Below are 24,680 nucleotides of genomic sequence, written 5' to 3' on the forward strand. Positions count from 1 at the left end.
GGGGAGAAATCTGTCAGTGGTATGACCTACAGGAGTCCTCACTGGCAGTGTCCCCAGACATCCCCTCCTCTCCTTGGCAGTCTCCCTCTTTCATCCCTACTCTGCCCTCTCCTCTTCTCCCCTGCCTTTTCCAAGCTGACCTCTGCCAGGAGCCCGTGGTAAGGTGGGCAGTTCTCCTTTCTAGTGGAACGCAGGGCTTGGTGTGGTGGGCACTCCTAGAGAGTGTCATTTCTGTCAGAGGGAAGGGGTCATGGTGTCTGCTGACCTGGTGGTGCCCTGGACACTCAGGCTGCTGTTAGCTCCCACTGTCTGCAAGCGACCATGGGGGCAACTCACCTTTCTGAGTTTGGGTCTCCAGTAGCAATGACGAACTAGCTGTATGCCTAAGCTGCTTTGGGTTGGATGAGTGAGGCACTGTAGTGTTGGGCCTGTGGCATGGTGGCTCCAGGTCCTGTTGCTAATGTGCACAGTCCTTGAGGGGGAGAGGACAACAAACGTGTGGCTGACGGAAGCCGCGGCCAAATGGAGATGGTGAGGAGGCATGCGTCCTCAGCAGGTGCCATGGATGTGGAGCCCTAGAGCTGGACCCCAATGCTGGCAGGCACTGTGGGATCCTTGGGGTGCTTGAGGGACATTTTTTGGCAGGAATTTGGCTTCTTCCTGGGTGTGGTGTTGTGGTGTGTTCCCTCACAGACCAAACTTGACCAGGAGGTTAGAGTAGATAAAGCATACAGCTTGTGTTTTATTTAATTTTGAAAAAACTTAAGAAACATGTAGCAACTATTTGAACACACACACACACACACACACACACACACACACACACACACGCACACATGCACAGCCCCCCCCCCATATCCCTTGGAATTTAGTCTTCTGGACTTTCAGGTGGCAGGTTGAGAGGCCCAGTGGAGAATGGTACCCCTCATCAAGCCCAGGCCTTACTCAGTCCCAGGGACAGCTTCTCCAGGTCCAGAAATTTCAGACTCTTACAACTGAAATTCTTATTCTCTAGACTCTTTGTGCTGGGGTCCCTTCTACCTGACTAGGCCAGCTCGGGCCTTCCTCACGAAGTCATGGTCAAGCGAGTCCTGTTCGGCCTTCACCCTGACATCTTAGCAGGCATCTAGACACTTATAAAAGCATACTAGGAACTTTGCCTGCTTGGCACACTCCTATTCACCCCTCAAAATCCAAATTAAAGTTTTAGACGCTGCCTTCCTTGACCTCCCCAAGTCACCTTCTCTCTTCCTTATCTCTCCCCACACTGGGCCCTGACTCTGTGGTGCTTTCACCCATTTGCCCACAGTGCCTGTCTTTGTTCTTAAACTTCATACACACAGGTCCCTGAGTCTCCTCCTCACCAGCACCAGGTTGTCTGCGGGGGCTCGATAGAACATAAGGGCTGCTTTTGCTCTGTCTTCCTGAGCTTAGACCCAGTTAGTCCTGGATCACCTGCCTAAATGAGTCGATGCCGTTCATATTTTTCTCTGAGCTCTCCGCAGGTCACATCTAACCCGGCACACTGCCTTCCTTTCCCCCCCTTTGCTGGCTGCATTTGCTCAGACTCCACAAGGGGGCGCCTGAGACCGCTGTCTGAGGCTTCCTTCCTGACCTGGAAAAGTCTGCAGAGTCGATTGCTCGTCGGGAGGTGGGGGCGTTGCCTAGAAAAATAAGCAGGGGGTGGGGCTGGACGGAGGCTCCCCCTATTCCCTATCCTGCCTGCAGGTGTTGTCCCATCTTCCTACAGTGCTGAGAGGGGGAGGAGCCGTCCAGAGACCTGGGAGGGGGGTGTGGTGCACCAGCCTCTCTGAAAGTAGGAAGAGCCTGGGTGCTCTGACTGTTCCAAGCTATCTTCAGGTTGGGTGCTTTGACTTGTGCAAGCAACAGTCTGTGACAGAGAGACACGTCTGGGCAAATGCAGTGTCCCTCAGTCTGGTGGGTTAGGACTCCTGGCAGTTGTTAATGGGGGAGAGGCTGAAGTCTTCCATGTCCCTTGGGCTCCTGGGGCTGTCTGCTGGGGTCAGAGATTCCTTTGGTTTCCTCCTCCCTTGAGATGGTTTCTTGAGGGCTGTGGGAAATATGAAGTTCTAAGAGGCATGGCAGCAGCCCTGTGTTCTTGTATGTCCTCCCTAGATGTTTCTCTAGCTTTCAACAAAGCTCAGCTCCGTGAAGTCAGTGGGCCACTCTTGTTCCTAACAAGGTGTTGAATGGCTGGAGCGCGTGAGGAGAAGCACAAGAGAACAGCAAAGGGGCCAGACCTCTCACAGAGCCTGACCCATCGTCTTCCTCACTGCTGGGGTGGCTGGGACTGTGACTACAAGGCAGGGGCATCTGATTCTGGGCAGGTCACACCCAGGACCTTCTGAGATGCTGGGTCTATGCAGCAGACCTGTGGTTTGGGGCCAATTAACACATCAAGCCTCAGTTCCCCCACCTGTCAAGCAGTGTCAATTCTATCTGCCGGGTGGAGTTGTAGGCCCAAAGCGGAGACACCTACATATACCTTCCACTCTGCGTGGCTCAAGATAATGCTGGGATGTGCTAGGTCAAGTGGGAGCATGACCCTTACAAGACATGAGCTTGTTTTCACTGGCTACCAGGCAGCGTCCCGGAATGGAGGAGTGCCACCCACAGGGCGCCTGGTGCCAGCCGTCCCTTGCCCAATTCTACCTGGGAGGATAAGGGGGGCTGGCTTGCTCAGTGTGAGAGGTGGAAGGTGACACACTGGGAACCCAGTGGACCACACCCCACTCCATGCGCACACAGCAGGAAGTGCTTGGAAATGACAGAGGCGCCCAGGCCTCCACTCGGAGCAAACACAGGCTGCGGTCAGTCTCTTTCCGGCAACAATAGCTTATTGTGGTGGCCCCAGCCCAGCCTGCTGAGCTGTAGCCTGGGCAAACACAGGCCACATGCATATTGGCTTAGGTGTTCAAAGACTCACCATTGTGCACTGGAGCAGGAAGTGTCCTGATTCTCATACCCAGGACCAGGCTGAGATTCCTGCTATCTTATCGGGCAGAGTTGAGCTCAAAGGCACCGCCCTGGGCAAACACGTGAGCAACCCTAACACTGAAGAAACACAGGGCCAGCGGATGTGGCTGCCCAAAGGTGTACAAGAGGGTCCAAGGATGCCAGTCCCAAGGAGCTGCTTCCCGGGGGACAGTAATAAATGTCCTCAGTTCCGCTCTCTTCCCCCTCCCTTTTTGAGACAGGGGCTCATAGTAGCACAGGATGTCCTTTAACTTACTATGTAGTCTAAGATGACAATGTGATTTATATTTCCCTGGGGCTGGGTGTGGTGGTGCATGCTTTTAATTCCAGCACTCAGGAGGCAGAGGCAGGACAATCTCTCTGATTTTGAGGTCTCTCTGGTTCAGAGTAAGTTTCAGGCCAGTCAGGGCTACATAATGAGACCCTGTCTCAAAACAAAAAAACTAAAATACTGTTTTCTGTGGAAGATGTCAATTTTTTAAGTGTTGGGGTAGGATCCAGGGCCTTGTGCATGCCAGGCACGCCTTCTACGAGCTGAGCTACATCCTCGGCCCCTCTCAGTTCCACTCCTATCCCACTGAAGTTTTATGGAGCTTTGGTGTCGGTCCTCTTGAGGGAAGGAGGCTAAGGCCCAGGAGCACGTATCGCCAGGAGGTCATTTGGTCAGGATTTACAGAGGCCTTTGCTAGGGAGGCTCAGGGCTTCCATCCGGCTCTAGCTGGTCCCCAGATACCATTCTCCAGGTGTCTAGGAGAGGCACCTACCACATACCTTGCACTATTTGTAGCAGCCCTGTGGTCTTGTATGTCCTCCCTAGGTGTAAGTACCTTTGTCCTCAAGATCTGAGGTCCGCTTCCTCTTCTGTTGTGGCCCCTGCCGATGGTCCTCAGCATGTCCCTCTCCTAGCACGCTAGGCTCTGCACTTGCTTCAGAGGTCAGACCCACCTGGGCAGAGGGAGACACACTCAGGAACACCCCCTTTCCTGCCTGGGCATCTGCCAGGGCCACCTTGAATGAGTGGCTGAGGACCCACCTTGGTGTCTGACTCTTCCAGTTGCTCCAAGTCTGGCCTCTGTGACCTGACCTTGCTGGGCTCTGAAAGACACAAAAGGCATCAGCCAGCCTGGTGGGCTTGGGCATGCTGTCCCAGGACAAGGAGACTAACTCTTCAGATGAGGACACACAGGGGCTGGTAACCTGTCCCAGGGCTCTTGCTGGAGATCTGAACCCAGGCTCACCTACTAGGTACCCTCCTGCTTGGCTCCCACAGCCCTGTGGGTTGGGGCCCTCCCTTCCTCAAATGTGAATAGAGAAATGTCTTCTGAGCCTCACAGCTTCTATTTACAGTGGGAGAGACTGGAGGCCAACAGGCTGCCACTTACCTCCCTTCCCACTGCACATCCCTTCCCACTGCACATCCCTTCCCATTGCACCTCCCTTCCCACTGCACCTCCCTTCCCACTGCAACTCCCTTCCCACTGCACCTCCCTTCCCACTGCACATCCATTCCCACTGCACACCCCTTCCCACTGCACACCCCTTCCCTCTGCACATCCCTTCCCACTGCACATCCCTTCCCACTGCACACCCCTTCCCACTGCACACCCCTTCCCTCTGCACATCCCTTCCCACTGCACATCCCTTCCCACTGCACACCCCTTCCCACTGCACACCCCTTCCCACTGCACACCCCTTCCCACTGCACACCCCTTCCCACTGGACTGGTGCTCTGAGTGCTGACTTTACCTGTGGTCCCATCAGTGTCAGGCCTCTGCAGGTGGGGCACTGGCCTGGGCCTTCCTCCAGCCTCCTCTGCTGTTCTTCCAGGAGAGGTCAGGCTGGCATGGGTCCCTGGGAGAGGGTGTGAGGTATCCTGGGAGAGGCAAGTTAATGTTTTGACTCTGTCTGTCTGTCTGTCTGTCTGTCTGTCTGTCTGTCTGTCTCTCTCTCTCTGTATGTATGTCCCTGAGCCAACTCCATCTTCAGGCTGTAGTAGGTATTTAATCCTTTCCAAGGATGAGCAGGATATCGATGCTGCTCTTTGGAACCAACTGGTGGGACAGAGAGAAGGCAGCCCAAGGAGATTTAATGCCATCCTGCAGTGCAGTGGCACAGAGGACGAGAACAGGACTGGGACCTTACCTTGGGAGTGGAGTGTTCTTCAGGCTCCCGAGCTCTGGTCTGTGTGCTGCTGCCATTGCTGAGAGTATGGGGGCTGTGAATCACGGGTCTGGACAAGGTGGTCAGCTGGGGGCTGGGAGTGTGGCCAGCTGTGGTGCTGAGAGTGGACTTGGGGATGTCCCGACACCGTCCCCGGTCAGAGAGGTCCAGAGGCTTGTCTGGGGGACAGTCCTGAGTGGTCACATGTATCTCCTTCCTTGGGGGGCTACATTGGCCTGTGGACTGAGGGTGCCACCCATCAGGCTGGGCCTCTGTGCTCAGAGCTGTCCTGGGGGCCTCACTCTCCGAGTTCTCAGAATCCGAGCCAGCTGGTGGGGAAGATGGCACGTCTTCTTGTGTGGACGGGACCCTCAGCCTGGCACTGCATGCCCGTGCCCGGGCTCGCAGCTGCTGCTGAACCAGCAGCAGCTGCAGTGCTCCTTCCAGCCGTGGGTCCTGTATGCCCACCAAGGCACCCGGCTCCTCCCATGCCTCGGCCTCTCTAGTCTTCAGGCCCTGGGGCAGGGGGCTACGGGCAGCTATAGCAGGAGCCAGGGGGCTGCTGTGGGGGCTTTGCAGGTGCAGAGACAGGTGGCGATTCAGAAGGCAGAGGCGATCCGTCTGAAGGGAGCGCTTCAGGGTCTCATAGGCTATGGCTGATGGCCGGGAGACCCCCAGGAAGCTAGAGGGAGAGAAGGATGATGACACTGGCCCTTGGCCAGCAGTGGCTGGCTAAGTGAGCTCCCAGAGGGAACACAACAGACACCCCACTTCATGGATGGTCAGGCAAGCCACCTGAGGTCACGGTGTATAGAAGGTGGCTCTTGGGCCAAAGAAGACCCAGAGCCTGGACACTGGGTCCTGTTCCTCCTTAGTTAATTTTAACTGTCAGCTTGACACAATGTCACCTGATAAGAGTGTCTCTTTTGAGGGACTGCCCAGATCTGATTGGCTGATGCATGGGAGATTGTTTTGATTATTAATTGATGTAGGAGAGCCCAGCCCATGGTGGATGGCACCATCCCCTGGGCAAATGCTCCTAGGCTGCATAAGAAAGCTAACTGAACGTAAGTGTAAGAGCCAGCTAGCAAGCATCGTCCTCCATGGTTCCTGCTGTACATCCTTGCGGTGAGTTCCCTGATAGAGGTAATGCTGCATAGAACAGCAAGCAGGCCTTGTTCAGTGAGGAACCTTGACCTGGGAGCTGAAATAAACCCTTCCCTCCCTTAAGTTGCTTTTGGACAGAGTTTGTTTATCATAGCAACAGGAAGTGAACTAGGCTGTGTGTGTGTGGGGGGGTACTAGCTACCTAGGGTGTCTGGTCATCCTGTCCATCTCCCACAGCCCCACTGGCTCTGCTAGGCAACAAGACTCGGGATTTACATAGGTCTTCTGAGTGCCCTAGCCAAGGTGTATACCAGAGTCCTGCCTCTACCATGGCCTGGTCATGCAGGAGATGTGGGAACTGTGAGTCAACCTGGATGTCCAGAAAGTCAACCCAGGGGACGGCAGGTTTCCTGGAGAGATACTGAGCAGCACTCCTCAGGCTGCTGGTTCTCTGCTGTGGGGTGCCAGCAGAGAGCTGCTCTCAGCAGTGGGTAGGGCCTTACCTGTCCACAGGGAAGCCATGTTCATATGCTGGGCTGGGTGGGCTGCTTCTGGTGGATGGCGGTGGGGGTGTGCCGTTGGCAGTGCCACAGTCTGGTGGGCAGGCCCGGGAGCCTGGCCGCACCACAGCTACTGTCGAGTGCAGTTGGTTGGAGATGCACTGAGGGCTCTGTGCAGGGTGGGCAGGTCAGCCTGGCAGGGCGCCTCCCCCGGGCTGGCCTCCCCCGCCTCCCATGAGGCTCAGTGTCCCTGTCTGGCCTGGGGACAGACCTGATGGGTGTGAAGCTGGCACATAGTACTTGCACATGGCAGGACTATGGCTGCCAGCCCGCTTGCCTGGATGGCAACTGAGTGTTTAGGGGGCGGGCAGGGGTCAGGACACATGTCCTCACCATGTCCAGGGCTCGTGACTCAGGCAGGTTGGCAGCTGGGGAGATTCTGGCTATGGGGGATGTCTTGTGGCTTGACACCTTCTCTGTGGGAGGAAGAATGAGAGGGAGCTTGGGAGAGGCTGTGGGATCCCCAAAGTGCCCAATCTCCCAGCCTCCCCACCAACCCTGTGGACCTGTGCCTGGCTGTTCTTCCTCAGCCTCCTCCGGGCCTCCTGGGGGGTTCTCGGTGGCACCCTTCCGGTTACCGGGTGAGGGAAGAGGTATGGGTGATGGGGGCCCTGAGGTGCCCTCCCAGGCCTGGGGTGCAGCTTTGTCTCTGGAGAAGACACAAGGCTGATGATGAGGCTACAGAAGCTGGAGTACCCAGGGTAGCCAGGCTGCTCTGTGGGGCAGGAATCTAGGAAGACATAGCCTGCTGAGCAGGTGTCTGGGCCTGTGCTGTCCCACTCACCCCAGGCTCTGAAGCCTCTTCACTTCTTCCTTCAGGAGCTTGTTTTCTTCCCTCAGCCCATTCATCTCATTGGCTGCAAAGAGGGCTGGTGATTAGTGAGGCCACGGGGCAGGTTGGAGACAAGGGACTCCCACAGTACCAGGGAAGCCCTCCTTGTCTTGCTCTAGCCTGGCACATAGCAGGAGGGAGTATAATAATACTGGCTGTAGGAGTGGACGGTGGGATGGTGTTGAGTCAACCTCTGCCTGAGGTCTGCAGAAGGGTGAAGCCGGCACTCCAGCTTGTCCCTAGGGCTCCCCCAGGAAGGTCAGGAGAGTGGGGTTGCCCTGGCCCAGGAACTGATGTGAGAAGAGACACAGGTCACCGGGGGCCTCATCCCACGTGTCTGGGAACCAGAGTGTGCCATGCTTTCTCCTCCTTTCCCTGTGGCTCTGTGTGGGCTGGCCAGGCTCTGGGGTCCCTGGCCTGTGGGTGTGGCTCACTGAGGATGCAGAGATGCTGTAGGCTCTGCAGGCGTGCACTTTCCAGTTCCAGCTGCTTCTTTCTGGCCAGCTCCTGAGTGACCATGCAGCGATCGCACAAGCCAGCCCGCAGCCTGGGGACAGGAGAAGTTGACATTTGGTTCCTTCTGCCCCATTGCCAGGATATGTCCTGCTTTTCCCAGCTGTGTTCCATGGTCCCCCCGGCCTGTCTCCTGCTGAGGAGGGCTTAGTAACCCATGTGCAATTAAGTTTTGGAAGGAATTTTGGAAAGAAGGTTCTCTTAAGGTCCTGCAAATCCCTACTTTGAAGACATCTGACTGGGTTGGTCTGTGCTAAAGCCTCCCAGATTGGCTCTGGGAGGAGGCACCTCACCTGTTCTCCAGCACCCTCAGGTTCTCCTTCAGTGCCTTCTGCTGCTCCCGGAGCTGGTGGTTCTTGGCAAAGAGCTCCTCTACTCTCTGGGCATCCCTGTGTGGCAAACAGTTGAGGTGGGCTGCTGGTCTTGATGCCCAGCATAGCCTGGGTTTGGGTGGGTCATCCCTGGCAGCTCCCTGTGGGAACCTGTCCTGGAGTGTGGCCCTTCAAAGGAGGCTCAGTTCGGTACTCCCAGATAGAACTGTTCTCTTGGCCTGTCTTGTCTTCATGTTACCTTAGCTATGGCACATATGGACCCTGGTCTAGTTCATTGTTTCTCATTGTTTCTCTGTGGGTCACAACTCCTTGGGGTGGGGAGAGGGTCAAACAATCCTTTTACAAGGGTCATCTAAGACCATCGGAAAACACAGATATTTACATTATGGTATGTAATAGTAGCAAAATTACAGTTATGAAGTTGCAATGAAAATAATTTTATGGAAGGTTAAGAACCACTGGTTTAGTCAGAGATGGGACACAGGAAGGTGACCTGCAGGCAAACCACTGGCAATTGAGGCTGTGCATTGGACCTCACAAGTCCTGTCACTGGTGCTCTGGTCTCCTTGGGTCTCCCTCGGGGCTGACATGTCCACGGTCCAGTTCTGGCTCTACCCATAAGTAGTTACCACCTTGGCCAAGAGACTCCCTGGCCTCCCTGCCCTGCTGCTTCCCTTCTTCCTTTGCGCTGCTATCCTGGGCCCTTGGGGGCCGTGTGGGTGGCCATAGCCTGGGAGAACAGCTGCCCTCCTGTTCTGTTGGCTCGGCTGGGCTGACTCACCGGCACCGCTCTGAGTTCAGTTCTAGCAGCTTGTTCTGCAGGCCTGGCAGAGAGGAGGGAAAGGTGCAGGTTAGGCCCGGCCCAGCTGCTCCCTCACAACACTGCCTGGGCTGAGGCGTGACGTGCAAACTCCTGGTTGTCACATGGGATCCTCTCCAGACTCCTGCTATCTGCCTTGGAAGGGTTTGGGGAGGACACCCCATCTGCACCTGCTGCCCAGATGCTCTGGTTTCCTGAACTGAGGCCTGGCACCCTAGCTCAGTATCTGATTAGAGGTTGGCAGAGACCCTGGTCCTGGAAGTGGCTGGCCACCTGATAGGAGCAGAGCACCCAAGAGTGGCTAATTTTTTGGGGGGTGGGTAGTGCCAGTGTTAGGGAAGGGAAGCTAGATGTATCCCTAACTTCTGGACCTTCCAATGCCTATTGGGTGCAGAGAATGGAATGGGAAGACCCGGCACCTGTCTTTCTCTTCTTTAGTCTTCAGATCAGCATGATCTTAGGGTGGGGCCAGCATCTACCTTCTCAGCAGCTGCAAGTTCTTTGCCCCTGGGGCTCGGCAGCCTCTGCCCCACCCTGAGTTCCTGTGTACCCAACCAAGTCCCTTGGTTGATGAGGGTTATCTGCCAGCCCAAACCAATTGCCCAAAAAGGGTCCGGTCCTCTTTAGGGAGTAGCCTGGTCTCCTCTTGGTCAGTGTTGACGCCTCACCTCTCCTATTGACCCTAGCTTGTATCCCCATGCACATCCGGTCAGGTATTGTTTCCGTTGCTTCTGGGACATTTCCCCTAACACTAGATGTGTGCCGTCAGCAGGCTTTCAGAGCAAGTTCTCACTGACACACCTCCTTGGGATCCAATGAGGCTGATCCCAGCCTGGGTAGGCCTAGGGATTCCCAGAAGGGCAGACTGGCTTCTTCCCTGAGGCTCAGGGAGTGTCTGGCTTCCTTGACCTTCAAATGGCCCTTTCTGGAAGGCCTCCAAGGACTGAATTGGAATTACAATGAGGTGGGCTGAGGGTGCCCTGACCAGTAGGGGACTTAGCAGGGCCTGGAGGGGAGGGGGAGGTGTCTGTTCAGTGCTGGAGACACTTCATATGGCCCTAGGATCCTCTAGAGTGGGCAACCTCTCCCTCTGCGGGAGGGGGCGTTGCGCAGGGACGTGCTTGGGGGCTGGATGCAGCTTGTGGTCACGAGGTGTTGATGGTGACCCCTGGACATGTCCCTCTCCTGGTCCACACCATGGGGTGTGGTCTGAAAACATTCTGATGAGGAAGTGCTCTGAGCCGAGTCTGGGCTCAGCCTGGCCTTCTGAACCCTGAGCATGCAGCTTGTGTCCCTGGGTCAGGATTCTGTTCTCCAGATAGACTTACTGAGTACAGAGGGGATCCTTGGAAGCTCCCCAGCCTTCACAGACCACCCTCCCCCTCCCAGACCATCTTCCTATGAGCACAGTGGAGCCTTCTACTAGCCACTCACCCAGGACCTCCTTCTCATGGGCCTCCTTCAGTCTGTTCAGCGACTCCATGAAGCTGTCCATGGCTCCTTGTGCGCTGGTCACTCTGCACTAGCTATGAGGAGGGCTGGGACCTCTGCTGCCCTTCTGGGTCCAGCCTGTAGAGAGGGGGAGTGGGGAGAGGGTTGATTTAAGTAGGGGTTATGGGCTGACAAGTAGGTGAACTTTCCATGTGTGGGGCAAATCTGCTCAATGGGAGAGGCTGCCCAGGGGGAGGGGTAGAGAGTGAATGGCTAAAGATTGGACTGTGGAGGATGAAATGGTTAACAGTAGAGTCTGCATGGGCCAGAGCACTAAGCAGACTGACTTCTGGAGGCTGGGCTAGGAGTTGGGGGAGGGGTGGTGGCCGCTGTGTCATACAGTGGCTGTGGTGGCCACAGGAACTCTATGGTGTGGGGACAGAAACGAGGAAGAAGGTGGGCTCCCAGACTGTTCACAGACCCACCTGGGCTCCAACTCCCCACAGCTGGCTACAGTCGTGGAAGTGACAGTTGGTAGCTCTGTTTTTAGGTGGGGATACGGGAATGAAGAACTGGGAGGTCCCTCAACTAGGGACTGGGAGCTGAGGCTCATCTCAAGGAGGGATGTCCTTGAGGGTTGGCTAATCACCCCAACACTGAGTGCCAGAGGCTGAGGGTCCCGGTCCTAGGTCACATGACTCTAGCTGCCCTTTTTCCTCCTTGAATTCAATACAGGTATCACTTTTACCGTAACCACTGAATCCTCGAGACATTTCCAGGGAACTGAGGTTCACAGAGGTCTTGCCCCCACCTCTTTCATGGGGGGAAGTAGATTTGAACGCAGACCTTGCTTATTCAGCTAGTGTGAGCTTGGGATGTTTTCCAGAGGGCCAGTATGCTCAGCTGTCTAGGCCTTACCTTGCTAAAGGCCAGGAGGTGGGACCGGCTGGCTGGGCCAGACAGGGCTAGGAAGGGGCTGAGCCAGCACCTGCAATTCCACTCAGACTCGCCCAGCGGGTGGCTCTCCCCAGGCCTCTAGCGCCTGCTTTATGGGCTGGGCCAACACCTGTAGAGGAGCAGTCCAAGGGATCCTGAGGTGCCTGTAGGCTTGGGTGAGGTCTGTATGGGCTCTGGGGCCATATGCTGTTTCCTTTCTTCATTCTAGCCTATCACACACACACCACTCAGCTGTTACTCTCAAGGTTCCCTCCTCAAGGACAGTCCTGAATTCTCTGCTGTACCCTGGTTTAGTTCCCTCAGATCTAGATGGTACATCCTGTCCAGGGACCCAGGGTCATGGCAAGACCAAGCAAGGTCATCCTGATCCAGGGTAACATTGTTATAGGGATGACATGACTTCCCTGGTAGTCAGATGGCAGAAACACATATGACTGAGATAAAGTGGAAGTCAGTTTCCTGGGCCCCTGTCATGCCTATGGTGTCCCTGTGTCCAGCTTCTACCATTCTGGAGTTTTGGGGTTCTGGGCAGGGAAAGGAAATGGAGGGTAGTAGTCGCCTGGGTGCGTTCTTCAAGCCTTGGCATTTTGGTGTAGAAATGGGTGACCATGGGTAGAATGAACCTGGCTTTTAAAAATACACAAGCCCATGCCCAGAAGCCTTGTGCCACAGGTCCGCAGAGCGGTTGTCCCCAGGAGGCCTGCTCTGTGAGTCTAGGCTTGCTGAAGGTGGCTAGCAGCTTGGGAATACGGGGCACTCTGGGTGGTAGTGGGTCTTTTCAGAGGCCAAGGCTGGAGGGAGCTGTGAAGTGAGAAGAAGCCTGCAAGAGTAATAGACTTGGTACAGTCTTCAACCTAGAAGGGTGGTACCCAGGAGCGTGTGAGGGTGCTTTGGGGCTGCAAAACACAGAGTGGTGATGGTGGTAGGCAGAGACCTGAAGCCTAACCCTGAGCCCTAGGGTCTCCAGACAGGGCCTCACTCTTGACATCCAGGCTGGAAGGTCTGTGTGGGCACTGAATCCTTGGGAAGCACCTGGTAGAGGGTCAAGGCTGCTCATCAGCCTCAGCTCCATCTTTGGTTGCTGGCTGGGCAGTTGGGGAGGCAGGTATAAAGTTGGGAGCAGCTGCCACCTACACAGACACTACACACCTTCAGGCCTACTCTGCCTCCCTTTGCGAAGATACAGGGGCAGAGGTGGGGGTGTGTTCAGAATCAAAGCTGGCAAGAGGCAGGAGGCTGGATGTGAGATGCAGCGTCTACATGGACACATTCAGTGCTACTCAAACCAACTCAGTGCAGCTCACCCGAACCAAACAGAGCATGTCCCTAAAGTCAGAGCCTAGGAAAGCACTCTACAGTGAAGAAGCCTGAGGGACAGCAGAAGCTTTCTATCCATGTTCTCACCAGGAGGCATACTCTAAGCTCTGCCTGCCTCCCAGGAAGCCAACTGAACCTCAGGTTCCCTCCCCTTCTGCCCTCCCACCCCCAGTCCCTCACTTGCTCCAAAAATCTCTGCCTGCTCCATGGGATCGCTCCTTATCTCAAGGGCCCCTATCCACACCTTCAGGTCCCCATGTACCTTCTAGGGCACCTATATTCTCTGCGGGGGCCTCCACTACCCCAAGGGAGCTCCCAGGAGCCCTACTTGAACCTTAGACTCCCCCACCTGCTCTATGGGGCCCTACCTGTTCGGTAGAGCCCACACCTGCTTCTCAGGGTCCCCACCTGCTCTTCAGGCTCACCTGCTTCCAAGGAGCCTCACTTGGACCTCAGACCCTTCCTCTGCACCTCACAGCTCCCCAGGCTGCCCTCTGAGAGGAGGCAGGGGTTTTCCATTGCCAATCACAGCAGGCCAGCAGGCCGGTGTCCCAGAGCAGAGCCACTACCCCAGCCCAGAGTGCTAGCCTGGGCTTTTTTTTTTTTTTTTTTTTTTTTTTTTTTTTTTTTTGGTTTTTCGAGACAGGGTTTCTCTGTGTAGCTTTGCGCCTTTCCTGGAGCTCACTTGATAGCCCAGGCTGGCCTTGAACTCACAGAGATCCGCCTGGCTCTGCCTCCCGAGTGCTGGGATTAAAGGCGTGCACCACCAACGCCGGGCTTAGCCTGGGCTTTGAATATGATTCTTGTCCTTCCTATGTATAGCCTTGGGTAAGTTGCTCTAACCTCTGAGCTCCTGTTTCCTCATTTGGGGGTAATGACACACCCATGTCCTGTATCCGGTTTCTGTAAGGCTCCCACCAGTATCACATGTGCCAGGCAAAAGGCGAGTGACACATATTCTGTGTGTGACAGAGGGAACCCTGAGCCTCTTATCTCCCTCATGTACAGCCCCCAAGGGGCTAACAATGCCCTCTCTCCTTGTGACCGGCCTGAGTCTCACAAACAAAAAGACCTTTTGTAGGAGGACAAATCCCTCCCTGTGTTCAGAGCAGAGGCCTGCCATCAACGGTGGCCACAAAATGCTCACTAGTCCATGGGTTTTGGTGGCCATTCCCAGGGAAGGTGCCATCCAGTCCTTACAGGTGAGGGCTCATGGCCCCAGCTGTAACTCCCAATAAGACCAGGTGCCATCTGGGCCAGTGGCAAAGCCCAAGTGGTGGGTCAGTGGCCATACCTGGGTGTTGTTCTCTGAGGTAACTGGAGCCCCTGGACCCTGTCACTGGTGGGTGATGGTAGCTGGCTTCCTTCCCTTTCCAGAGTGCGAAATCAGAGACGACGACATCCACCCTGTCTGGCTGTCCTTAATGCCCGGCCCCCTTTCTTCTAGCAGGTGCTCAAGGGAAGAGGACTCTTCAGCAGACCCTCAGTCTGTTTCAGACAAGCTTTTGGTCAACCCATCTGATGTCCACCCACGCACAAAAAGCACGAAAAGCAGCAGTGGCCGCAGTGGTAGTGATGACAGCAGATGCCACTGTCCACAGCACCTCTGCACCCTGAACCTCATGAGGGATTTTCTGGCTCAGGGATGTTAACATCCTCCCAGCACTTTGCCGAGAAAGCCAAGCTATTACCTGGCCTGCTGTCTCCCTTGACAGGCCACTCCAGGGCCAAGAACACCACCAGAATGTGACTGGAGTCCATGTGGCCTTGGAGGAAGTACTGAGTATCCCATGCTATGCAATCAGCCTCTAAGACATGGAGCTGGCTGGAGGCAAGGAGGCAGAGGCTGGATTTGAACCAGAGTCTGGCTGCTTCCATCTCCTCTCATTCTTTGTGTGGGAGACTGCAGTGATGGGCAAAGCATCTCCCCTAGTGGCTTTAGCCAAACTGCTTGTCTGGCTGTGTCTTGGTTTTCCCATTCAAAAATCTGGTGGTGGTGACTGGGGAGACAAGAGGAGCCTGCTATGTGGTGGGGCTTCCATGCCTGATCTGGGGTGCTTCTAGCCCCATGTGCTCCCACATGTTCTTCACAGCCACCCATGGCAGCTCTTATTCCATAGAGATTTGAGATTCAGAGATGTTATCTATCTACAATCATCAGCTCACAAGAGATACAGCCTAGACACAAACAGGCCTCCTGGCAACCCCTTGGGTCAGTCTGGGTGGCCGGCTGTATGTAGAGAGGTTTCCTTGGGAAGGTGGTTTCTGATATCCTTCTGACACATAAACCCCATAGAAAGGTAGCCACCACAGACAGATAGAGCAACACCTTCAGTTGGAGAAACCTACATCTATGTATGCATGCCAAAAGTAAATGGCTTTGCACAACTTCAGCCCATCCCCTGCCACACACACAACCCTTACACGGGGCTAGGGATGGCTGTGTACACACAGGCAGGTGGACACAGACCTTTGCTTGTCTCACGCTTGCATGCACACTGCCTGCCTGGGTGTAAGTAAAAGAATAAGGCAGCTTTGCAGCTCAGGTAGCAGAGGGCCCTGCAACCTGACTCCAGCCTCGCAGGCCTGGGGGCAGGAGACCCAGTAGGCTGGTGATTGATCCTACTGTCTCCCACTGCCTGCTACAGTACTGCAGCTACTGACCCAACCCCAGGGCCTGGCAATGCCCCCCTGCCAAGCTCAGAGCTATGGGTGGCTGGACCTGGCACTGTGCTTTCCTCATTCCCATGGCTGCACAGTCTTCAGGCCCATGGAGAGCTAGGCAGTGAGAGTTCCAGGACACGGTGCCTATTAGGAATAAGACACCCAGCCTGTTCCTAGGCCCTGGAACCCCTCCACAGAGCGTGGGGCCACAGTGCCATGCCAGGCTTTGCTTTTGCTGCCCAGGAAACCCTTGAGCCCTTCTCCTCCTTGCTTGGTCCCCAGGACCAGGCATCAGGTAGTCCTCCATACCTCCCACAGGTGAAGGCAGGCCAGCCTGCCTGTCCCTGCCTCCCGCCTCCCAGCCTGCTTCCTGCCTTCTGCCTCCCGGCCCTCCTGCTCTGAAGTCTGAGCTGGGTCTCCAGCCCCATGCTGAGCACTCCAACAACTTCAGTCCACCCAGCTCCTAGAAGGGCCCTGCCTGCTGTAGCCGGTACTCACATGGCCACTTGGCCAGCCTGGGACCTCCAGGGGCCTCGGTCCTGAGTGATCCCCTCCTGGGAGAGATAGGAGCAAGCAGTATGAACTTGCAAGACAGAATTTTGACCAAACCCGCCTGACAGGTTTCAGATTCTCCCAGCCGGGAGCAGCTAGGAGGCAGGGACTGCCCAAAGCCGCCTGACTGGTCTGGCCATCTCAGGGAGAGTTGAAGAACCGGCTGGCCATGTGCATAGAGTTGGATTGTTTCCCCATAATCCGAGCTGCCTGCCTGGGTGCCTTAGCTTGACCATCACACGGAGCATCCTGTGGGGCCTTGGACTGGCTAGCCTAGGGGCCCAGCCAGGGTGTGTGGGCATTTATGAAGGAAGAAGAGATGCTCTTGGCCTTGACACTTAGGGGTCAGATGTTTAAAAGACCATCATGCTGCCCACATCCAGGTCTCTTGGTCTGTGGCTTGTGGATAAAAAACCCCAGGACCTATGGCTCTGGAGACTACTATTCAGAGAGACCTCACTGGGTTGGGGACTGTCCAGTACCCACTATGCCCTTGCTGAGACAGACAGCTGGCTTCTGCTTGTGGTAGAGGTGGGCAGGGGCTAAGCCTCAGGTCTGTGGATGTCCCAAGTGGATGGGCATCTCTGGGTTTCAGGCTGGATGCCCCAGCCAGGTGGAATCCTGGGGCTGGCAAATGGGGCAGAGAGCTGGCTTGGTATGAGGTGGCTTGGCTCGAGGTAGGAGAGGGGCCAGGTACTGATGTCATGCTATTTCTTTCTAGACAGTGACATCATGGTTGCACTCGTGCAGAAGGCGGTGTCCTCTGAAGCCCTGGATGCCCACATTACTGTCCCCTTCCCTCTTGCTCACTTGCCTATCACCATCCCTTACTTCAGCTTTTCTGGCTCTGCCCAGATGCAAGGGGACTCCCCTGTTCACGGGGACACAGAAGGTAGGTAGTGAGGGTCCATCAGAGCAACCCCATTCATTGGAGAGGAAGAAGTCCCGGGTCTTGAAGGACAGAAGACTTCTTGCTGCTGGCAGCTGGCTCTGGGCATGGGCAAGGATGAACTGTCTCTACCTCCAAGATGACCTTGTCTAGGCTCCAGGAAGGGGAAAGTTCTAGGCCACAGAGCACTGTAGACACCGTCTGCCCACCTGCTGACTGGGCCCTTGTGAGCCGTGTCTGCCTGTTCAGTATGTGTGTATCTGTTCACATGTGCACCACAGGAGGGAGTGGGCATGGTCTGTGTGGGCTCAGTTTGATGCCTGGAGAAAGTTGTGTGGACGTGGATGGATGCTTTGCTTGCTTTAGGCTAAGATCTGAAGTCCCCCCCCTCCCCGCCCCAACTCATATTTTGACATCTTAACCCCAAGGCTGGGAGACTTGGACAGCAATCAGGACATAGGGGTGGGTCCCCATGAATAGCACCAGTGCTCCTACAGAGAGATGGGAGAACTGCAGCTCCCCGGCCAGATGAGATAGAGAGTTTGTCAACAGATCTGCCCTTGGACTTCCAGCATCCAGGACCACAAGAGGTACATTTTTGCTTTCTGTCAGCCCCAGCCTAAGGCATCTTGTGCAGCAGCCTATGGCTAAGCCAGATCTGGTACTCAAGTATCGGCATCTGAAAGTGGCTGGTTGTAGTCCCTCAGCTTGTGCATGTTCAACAGGCTTCTGCATGTGTGCCATGCACGTGGGCTTGTTCTTGTATGTGAGGCAGGGTCTGCAGGCTAGAGGCTGTATGCGTATGTCTTGAGGCTTTGTGTGCATGTCTAGGGGACTGTATATACATTCCTGGGAGCTGTGTGTATGCGCCTGGAGATTGTGTGTACATGTCTGGGGTTGTGTATGCATGCCTGGAGGTTGTATGTACATGTTTGGAGGCTGCGTGTGCATATCTCAGGACTGCATAGTGCATGCTTGGAGGGGGTATGTACATGCCTGGAGGTTGTGCGTTCATGTCTGGGGGTTGCGTGTACGCATCTGGTGGGTTCTCTGTGGGGAGGAAGAGTCACATACTCCACACCAGCAATGTAGGTTTATGTCTGGACCAGAGCTGGAGTCTGGACACTGCAATTCTGTCCTGCTTCCTCTGTTCCCAGCTCCTGCCCCACCCAGGTCACAAGCTCTCTTGGCCAGGGACCTGTCTGTATAGTATGCTTCCTAGGCAGCTCGGAAGGAGCCCTGAGCTAAAGCTTTTGCCAGGGTCTGCCTCAGTGGGTGCTCAGTAGTAGGACCCTTCCTGCTTGGGGCTGGCTGGCTGGACAGAGAAATGGTGCTAACAGAATGGTGTTAGTAACTGAGCAGAGGCTGTTTTCTCAGAGGTCCACACACACATTGGCCCTGTCCAGCAGCCAGGCTGATGTCCCAGCAGCTATATTTATAATCACCCCCAATGGACTGGCCGGTGAATAAACAAAGGAGCCAAGCTCTGAGATGGAAAACTTGCCAACCCAGAGGCAGGGCTCTGATGTCTACACCTCTGCTCCGTGTGGGTAAGTGCAGCATAGGCGTAGAAAACAGGATTTCCACTGACAAGCAGCCCAGGAGCTGGCTTCTTGGGTGATGAACCGTCAGTTTCTTGGTTGTGGTTGTGTGTGGGAGGATTCATTAGGGAATATTCATCCTGTACATTAAAGACCATCAGCTTATTTTTATGCAGCTCTGCCTCATTATGGTTGATTTTGTTTGTTTGTTTGTTTTTGTTTTTAATAGTGCTGGGGATAGAACTCAGGGCCTTATACATACTGGTCCACCACTGAGCTACATTCCCAGCTCTTAAAACTTTAGAAAAAAAATAGGAGGGTCTGGGAGTATATAGCGCGGTAGGTAGAGTGCTTGCCTCTCATGAATGAAGCCCTAGGCTTGATGCCCAGCACGACATAAACCAGGTATGGTGGTGCATGCTTCCATGAGTTTGAGGCCAGCCTGGGCTATGTAAGACCGTGTCTCAAAAGAATTTTTTTTTAATTAAATTTGAGACAGGGTTTCTCTGTGTAGCTCAGGCTGTTCTTGAATTTTCTGACTTCCACTGCCTGCCTCCCAAGCAGCTAGGATTATAGGTCTATTGTCAGGCCTAAGCTGGTCTCCTTTCCTCCCATCTTTATTTTTCCCTCCCTCGCTCCCTCCCTCTGTTCTCCTTCCTTCATTTCCTTTTCTCCATCCCTCCTTCCTTCTCCCTCTCTTCATTTCTTTCCTCCTTTTCCTTCTTTTTTGAGATGGGACACAGCTATGTGGTCCAAGTTGGTCTTTAACTCCTAGAATGGAGTGGTCTTCCTCTCTCAGGCTCCTAAGGAACCACGACTGCAGGTGTACACCACTACATCCACCAATAAAATTGGGCTTTATGAAATTAGTAAAAATTAGGCTGATGTAGCTCAGTTAGTAGAGTGCTTGCCTAGCATGCATGAAACCCTGGGTTCGATTCTCAGCACTGCATAAACTGGGTGTGGTAGATCATGTCTGTAATCTCACTTCTTAGGAGGTAGAGGCAGGAGGACCAGAAATTCAAGGTCATTCTTGGCTACATAGAAAGTTTGAGACCAGCCTAGGACACATGAAACTCTGTCTCAAACAAATTATAAAGCTAAATTTTAGAGTCACGCTAGGGTCGTAGTAAAACAGCTAGGAAAGTACAGTCTTGCCCCCATTCCCCCAACACAGCCTCCTCCATAGCAGACTTCCTCCCTCCAGTGGTCCACTGTCACACCTGAGCCAACATCGACTTACTGAGACATTGTTAGTAACTAAGGAGGGATGGTACTTAGGGACATGACACGGGATTGTAAGAATATGTTCAGGTGCTTAGTCAGGGTTTCTATTGCTGTGAAGAGACATCATGACCACGGCAACTCTTATAAAGGAAACATTTAATTGAGGTGGGGGTTTACAGTTTAGAGGTTCAGTCCATGACCATCATGGCAGGGAGCGTAGTGGTGTGCAGGAAGGCAACAGGAACTGCATTGTGACACTGGGATTAGCTTGAATATAGGAGACCTCAAAGCCTGCCCCACTGTGACACACTTCCTCCAACAAGACCTTACACACTCCAACAAAGCCACACCTCCTAATAGTGCCACTCCCTAAGAGCTTATGGGGGCCAATTGCATTCATACTCCACCTACTGGCGACATCTACCTGGATCCTAACACCACCAAGGGATCTTTGATCCCTCTCCTCTGGTCATGGCTGGATGGTGAGCATATGTTGGAGGACATTGGCATGGTGTCCTCTGTATTAAGGGCCTCTATTCTCACCACTTTACTGGAGTGATCGCCACAGTGACAGGGATGCTAACAACTGTCTGTCTAGTCTTGCTGAAGGCCAAGTGCTTTTCCTGCATTAACCTCTTCACTCCTCTCTGATTGACAGGTGGGGAAACTGAGGCCAGGGAAGTGAAGTGCCTTACTCAAGGACCCTCCCTTGTGAGAGGGGGACCGGAATGAAGGGTGAGACTGAAGGTGTGCCCACAGTTCACATGCTGCGATTGGGGCCAGGCCTCAGGAGACGCTTCTGCTTTTATTGCTCTCATACTGGCTGGCCTTATTTTTTTTTCAGACTTGATTGGTGGGAGCAGTTCTGTAGCCTCTGAGTGGATGAGAGTAAACATTTGTTTCAGAAAGCCATGGAGCTGGTAGGTGTACTACTACCAGACCCCCTTCATCTTTTTAGTGACCCGCAACTATTTAAGGCTCAACTCGTCTTTGGTACCACCCTTCAAGGCATTTGATGTCCATCCCAGATCCCAGATCTGGTACATGTTGGCTATATGGCTGATGAGGACTCCAGCATTATGGCTGTCTTAGTCAGGGTTTCTACTGCTGCATCAAAAACACCATGACCAAAAAGCAAGTTGGGGAGGAAAGGGTTATTTTGGTTTATACTTCCATATCACTGTTCATCATCAAAGGAAGTCAGGACAGGAACTCAAACAGGACAGGGACCCGGAGGCAAGAGTTGATGCAGAGGCCATGGAGGGGTGCTACTTACTGGCTTGCTTTTCATGGCTGCTTGGCCTGCTTTCTTATAGAAGCCAGGACCACCAGCCCAGGGATGGCACCACCCACAATACAAGACTAGCCCCCACAAAGCCTTGTTCAGTTGCCTACAGGAGCCCCTCTTGTGCCTGCATGCAGCCAGAACCCTCTCCTAGTGCCCAGGCTGCTGGACGCCCCATCAGTCCTCTCACCCTTCCCGGGGGACCTTGAGCAAAGCCTAAAGCCTGTCCTGAGCTTGAAGACGGAGGAGATGCCAACACAGGGAAGAGCCTGCAGAAAGCCTTCTCAGAAGGGGGCTGGTCCAGGAGGCCATGGTTCTGGGGAAGTTGCTCTGACCTCATGATGAGTCAGGGGTCAGGGTCTTTGGCATTAGGAAGGGTGCACAGGAATCCCTAACCCACATGCTTTTACTTCTTGTCCCCTTTCCATATTCCAGGCAGGCTGGAGCCAGAGAAGTCAGCCGCTGGAGACTCCATATTACCTACTATCTACTGGACAGGAGCAGAGTATGGCCTCTTAGGGCCTCTTCCAGAGTTTCTCCTTTGTCCACCCAAACCTGGGCAAGCCCTAGACACCTAAAGTCTATTCACTCATCCATCCATCTACCCATGTTTCAGGGGATGACTAGGTCCTGGGGTACAATGTTGGACAGTGTTGGGGCAAAGCATTGGTCCCGACAGAGCATGAAGTCTGGCTATGCTGCATATGCTTGTGTGGGTGTGTGCACACCCGTTCCTCACTTACCCCTTTGCATATACTTCATGCATACAGTGTGTTAACCCCTGTGTGTTCACATCATGCACACAGTCCTAGTTAGTTTAAACTGTCAATGACACAGTCTAGAGTCGACTGAGAAGGGAGCCTCCGTTGAGAGATTGCCTAGATCAGATTAGCCTGTGAGGGACTGTCTGGATGGTTAATTGATATAGGAAACCCCCGCTGATTGTAGGTGGCACGATTAACTGAGAAGGTGGTCCTGGGCTGTATAAATGGAGCTAGCATGAGCATGTGGGCAAGATAGCAAGCAATGTCCTTCCATGGTTTCTGCTTCAAGTTCTTGCCCTGACTTTCTTTAAAGATGGACTGTGATATGGAGGTGTAAACTAAATAAGCCCTTCCTTCACTCAACACAAAGGAAACTAGAACATAGTCACAGTTACCCATGTGCACACACACATATTCCCTTACCCTGGGTGTGGTGGTGAGAGGAGCTACTGGGTAAACAAGGAGCCCCCCACTAATCAGGGCAGCTGTGCGTGACCCTCACCGTATTCCCCCTTTCCTTTCTTTTCTTATTTATTTATTTATTTACGGTGCTCTTCCAGAGTACCTGGTTTCAAGTCCCAATAATCACATGGTGGCTCACAACCATCTTTAATTCCAGTCCCTTGGCCTCTGAGATTACCAGGCACACATGTGGTGTACAAACACACATTACATTGTAGCCATACACATTAAGGAGATAAATGAATAAATAATAAAACTTTATTACAAAAACTTGCAAATAGATTTCTGGACCTGGCCGAGCAGGAGGTGCCATCATGGGTGTTAACATTCAACTAACAAGGACCGAAAGGCTCGGCACAGGGAGCCCGAGAGCCAGGACCTGCGACTGCTGGTCACGCTGTCCAGGTTTCTAGCCAGACAAACGAATTCTACCTCCAATCAGGTTGTGTGGAAAAGGTTATTTATGAGTCGCACTAACCGGCCAGCTCGGTCCTGTTCTGGATGATCCGAAAGATGAAGCTTCCTGGCCCAGAGAACAAGGCAGTTGTGGTTGATTTTTGGATTTTTGAAGTGCCCAAACTAAAGGTGTGTGCACTGTGGTGGGCAGCCGGGCCTGAAGTCGCATCCTCAAGGTTGGGGGTGAGATCCCCACCTTCGACCAGCTGGCCCTGGAGTCTCCCAAGGGCCGTGGCACTGTGCTCCTGTCTGGTCCTCTGAAGGGGCAAGAGGTGTACTGGCATTTTGGCAAGGTCCCAGGAACCACACACAGCCATACCAAACCCTATGACCTCTCCGAGGGCCGGAAGTTCGAACGTGCCAGAGGCAGAAGGGCTAGCCATGGCTACAAAAACTAACCCTGGATCTTACTGTTATTAAAAAAAGAAGGGAAAAAAAATCTTTGGCTACAGAGACAACTGAACCAAGTTCGTGGGAACTCATGAACTTTAGACTGACAGCTGTGGAGCCTGCATGGGACTGGACCAGGCCCTCTGCATATGGGAGACAGTTGTGTAGCTGGGTCTGTTTGAGGGGCAGTGGGATCAGGATCCGTCCCTGGCGCATGAGCTGGCTTTTTGGAGCCCATTACACATGGTGAGATGCCTTGCTCAATCTTGATGCAGGAGAGGGGCTGGACCTGCCTCAGCTGAATGTACCAGGCTTTGCTGACTCCCCTACCCTTCCCAAGGAGGGGATGGGCGGTGAGTGGGGGGTGGGGAGGAAAGGCTGGGGAGGGAGTGGGAGGAGGGATGAGAGGGGGATCTGTGGTTAGTATGTAAAACGAATAAAAAAATTCTTAAAGGCTGGGTGGTGGTGGCCCACGCCTTTAATCCCAGCACTCAGGAGGCAGAGCCAAATGGATCTCTGTGAGTTCGAGGCCAGTGTGGGCTACAGAGTGAGTTCCAGGAAAGAAAAAGAAAAATTTTCTGGGTTGGGGATTTAGCTCAGTGGTAGAGCGCTTGCCTAGCAAGCACAAGGCCCTGGATTCAAAAAAAAAGCTTTGGATGTTGGAAAAAAAGACAAAAAAACCCCTTGCAAATAAAAATATCTTTACTTTTCTATTAATTTTCTGTGGTCCTGGGGATTGAACCCAGAGCCTTGTGTATGTTATGCAAGCATTGAGGTACATCCCCAGGCCTTTTTTCATTTTAAGACAGAATCTTGTTAAGTTGTTCAAGGTGGCCTCAATTATTTAATTTGGTTTTTGGCTTTGGTGGTGTCGGGGGTGACTTGCAGGGACTCATACATGTTAAGTAAGTGCTTTACCGCTGAGCCACATCTCGGCCCAGCCTTGAATTTGGTCTGTGTTTGTCCTTCTGCCTCAGTCCCACTCTCTTTCCTATCAATTACAGTTAGGACTAGATGCTCGAGATATCATGTTAAACGGGTCCTCCAGGGATCCTGTGCCCTTGTGTCCATCTCTGCAAGAAGCTGGCTGGTAGAGTGCAGGGATGTGGGGTTCAGATCTTAAGACTGAAGGCCTCCATGGCCTTCCTAGGGGTGAGCTGGGTAGGCCATGCCTCCTGGAGGAGGAGGAGGTGAGTCTTCAGAGACACAGGTCAGTCCACACAGGGGACCACGGCTACATGTGGGGAGGCCCTGAGTGCAGGGATGGGAAAATCCCCATTCTCCAGGCTGAGAGAGGATGTAACCCATCTCCTCTGTGCCTAGCTAGGCCTCAGAGCCCAGGCTTGAAGCTGCCAATGAGGATACTGAGGCAGGCATCATGGGGGGCCTCGGTGAGTACATTTGTAGTCTACCCTCTGTCCTGT

The 24,680-nt window shown here is 53.9% G+C and overlaps 1 protein-coding gene and 1 pseudogene across 1 annotated transcript; one reads left to right on the forward strand and one right to left on the reverse strand.

Moving 5' to 3' along the window:
- Positions 1-714: 714 nt before the first annotated feature.
- Positions 715-16,320, reverse strand: Rbbp8nl (RBBP8 N-terminal like). Its single transcript, XM_076571347.1, has 14 exons — positions 16,189-16,320; positions 10,756-10,890; positions 9,283-9,325; positions 8,463-8,558; positions 8,091-8,203; positions 7,609-7,681; positions 7,331-7,473; positions 7,158-7,240; positions 6,768-6,934; positions 5,140-5,839; positions 4,744-4,870; positions 4,031-4,092; positions 3,825-3,942; positions 715-2,071 (listed from the first exon to the last, which is right to left on the reverse strand). The coding sequence occupies exons 2-14, from the start codon at positions 10,814-10,816 to the stop codon at positions 1,944-1,946; spliced, it is 1,914 nt and encodes a 637-aa protein (XP_076427462.1). The 5' UTR covers positions 10,817-10,890; positions 16,189-16,320; the 3' UTR covers positions 715-1,943.
- LOC143272667 (large ribosomal subunit protein eL18-like) lies at positions 12,182-23,533 on the forward strand (annotated as a pseudogene).
- Positions 23,534-24,680: the final 1,147 nt, after the last annotated feature.

This window comes from Peromyscus maniculatus, chromosome 4 (genome assembly GCF_049852395.1).
Source record: "Peromyscus maniculatus bairdii isolate BWxNUB_F1_BW_parent chromosome 4, HU_Pman_BW_mat_3.1, whole genome shotgun sequence".
Classification (NCBI taxonomy): Eukaryota; Metazoa; Chordata; class Mammalia; order Rodentia; family Cricetidae; genus Peromyscus; species Peromyscus maniculatus.

What these genes read in the sequence shown, in the direction of transcription:
- Rbbp8nl (XM_076571347.1), bottom strand. Translation starts at nt 10,816, where the DNA reads ATGGACAGCTTCATGGAGTCGCTGAACAGACTGAAGGAGGCCCATGAG. An exon ending in GGAAGAACAGCCAGGCACAG is followed by an intron (nt 7,241 to 7,330) that starts GTCCACAGGGTT and finishes TTCCTCCCACAG; the next exon opens with AGAAGGTGTCAAGCCACAAG. An exon ending in AGTCACGAGCCCTGGACATG is followed by an intron (nt 6,935 to 7,157) that starts GTGAGGACATGT and finishes CACCCTGCACAG; the next exon opens with AGCCCTCAGTGCATCTCCAA.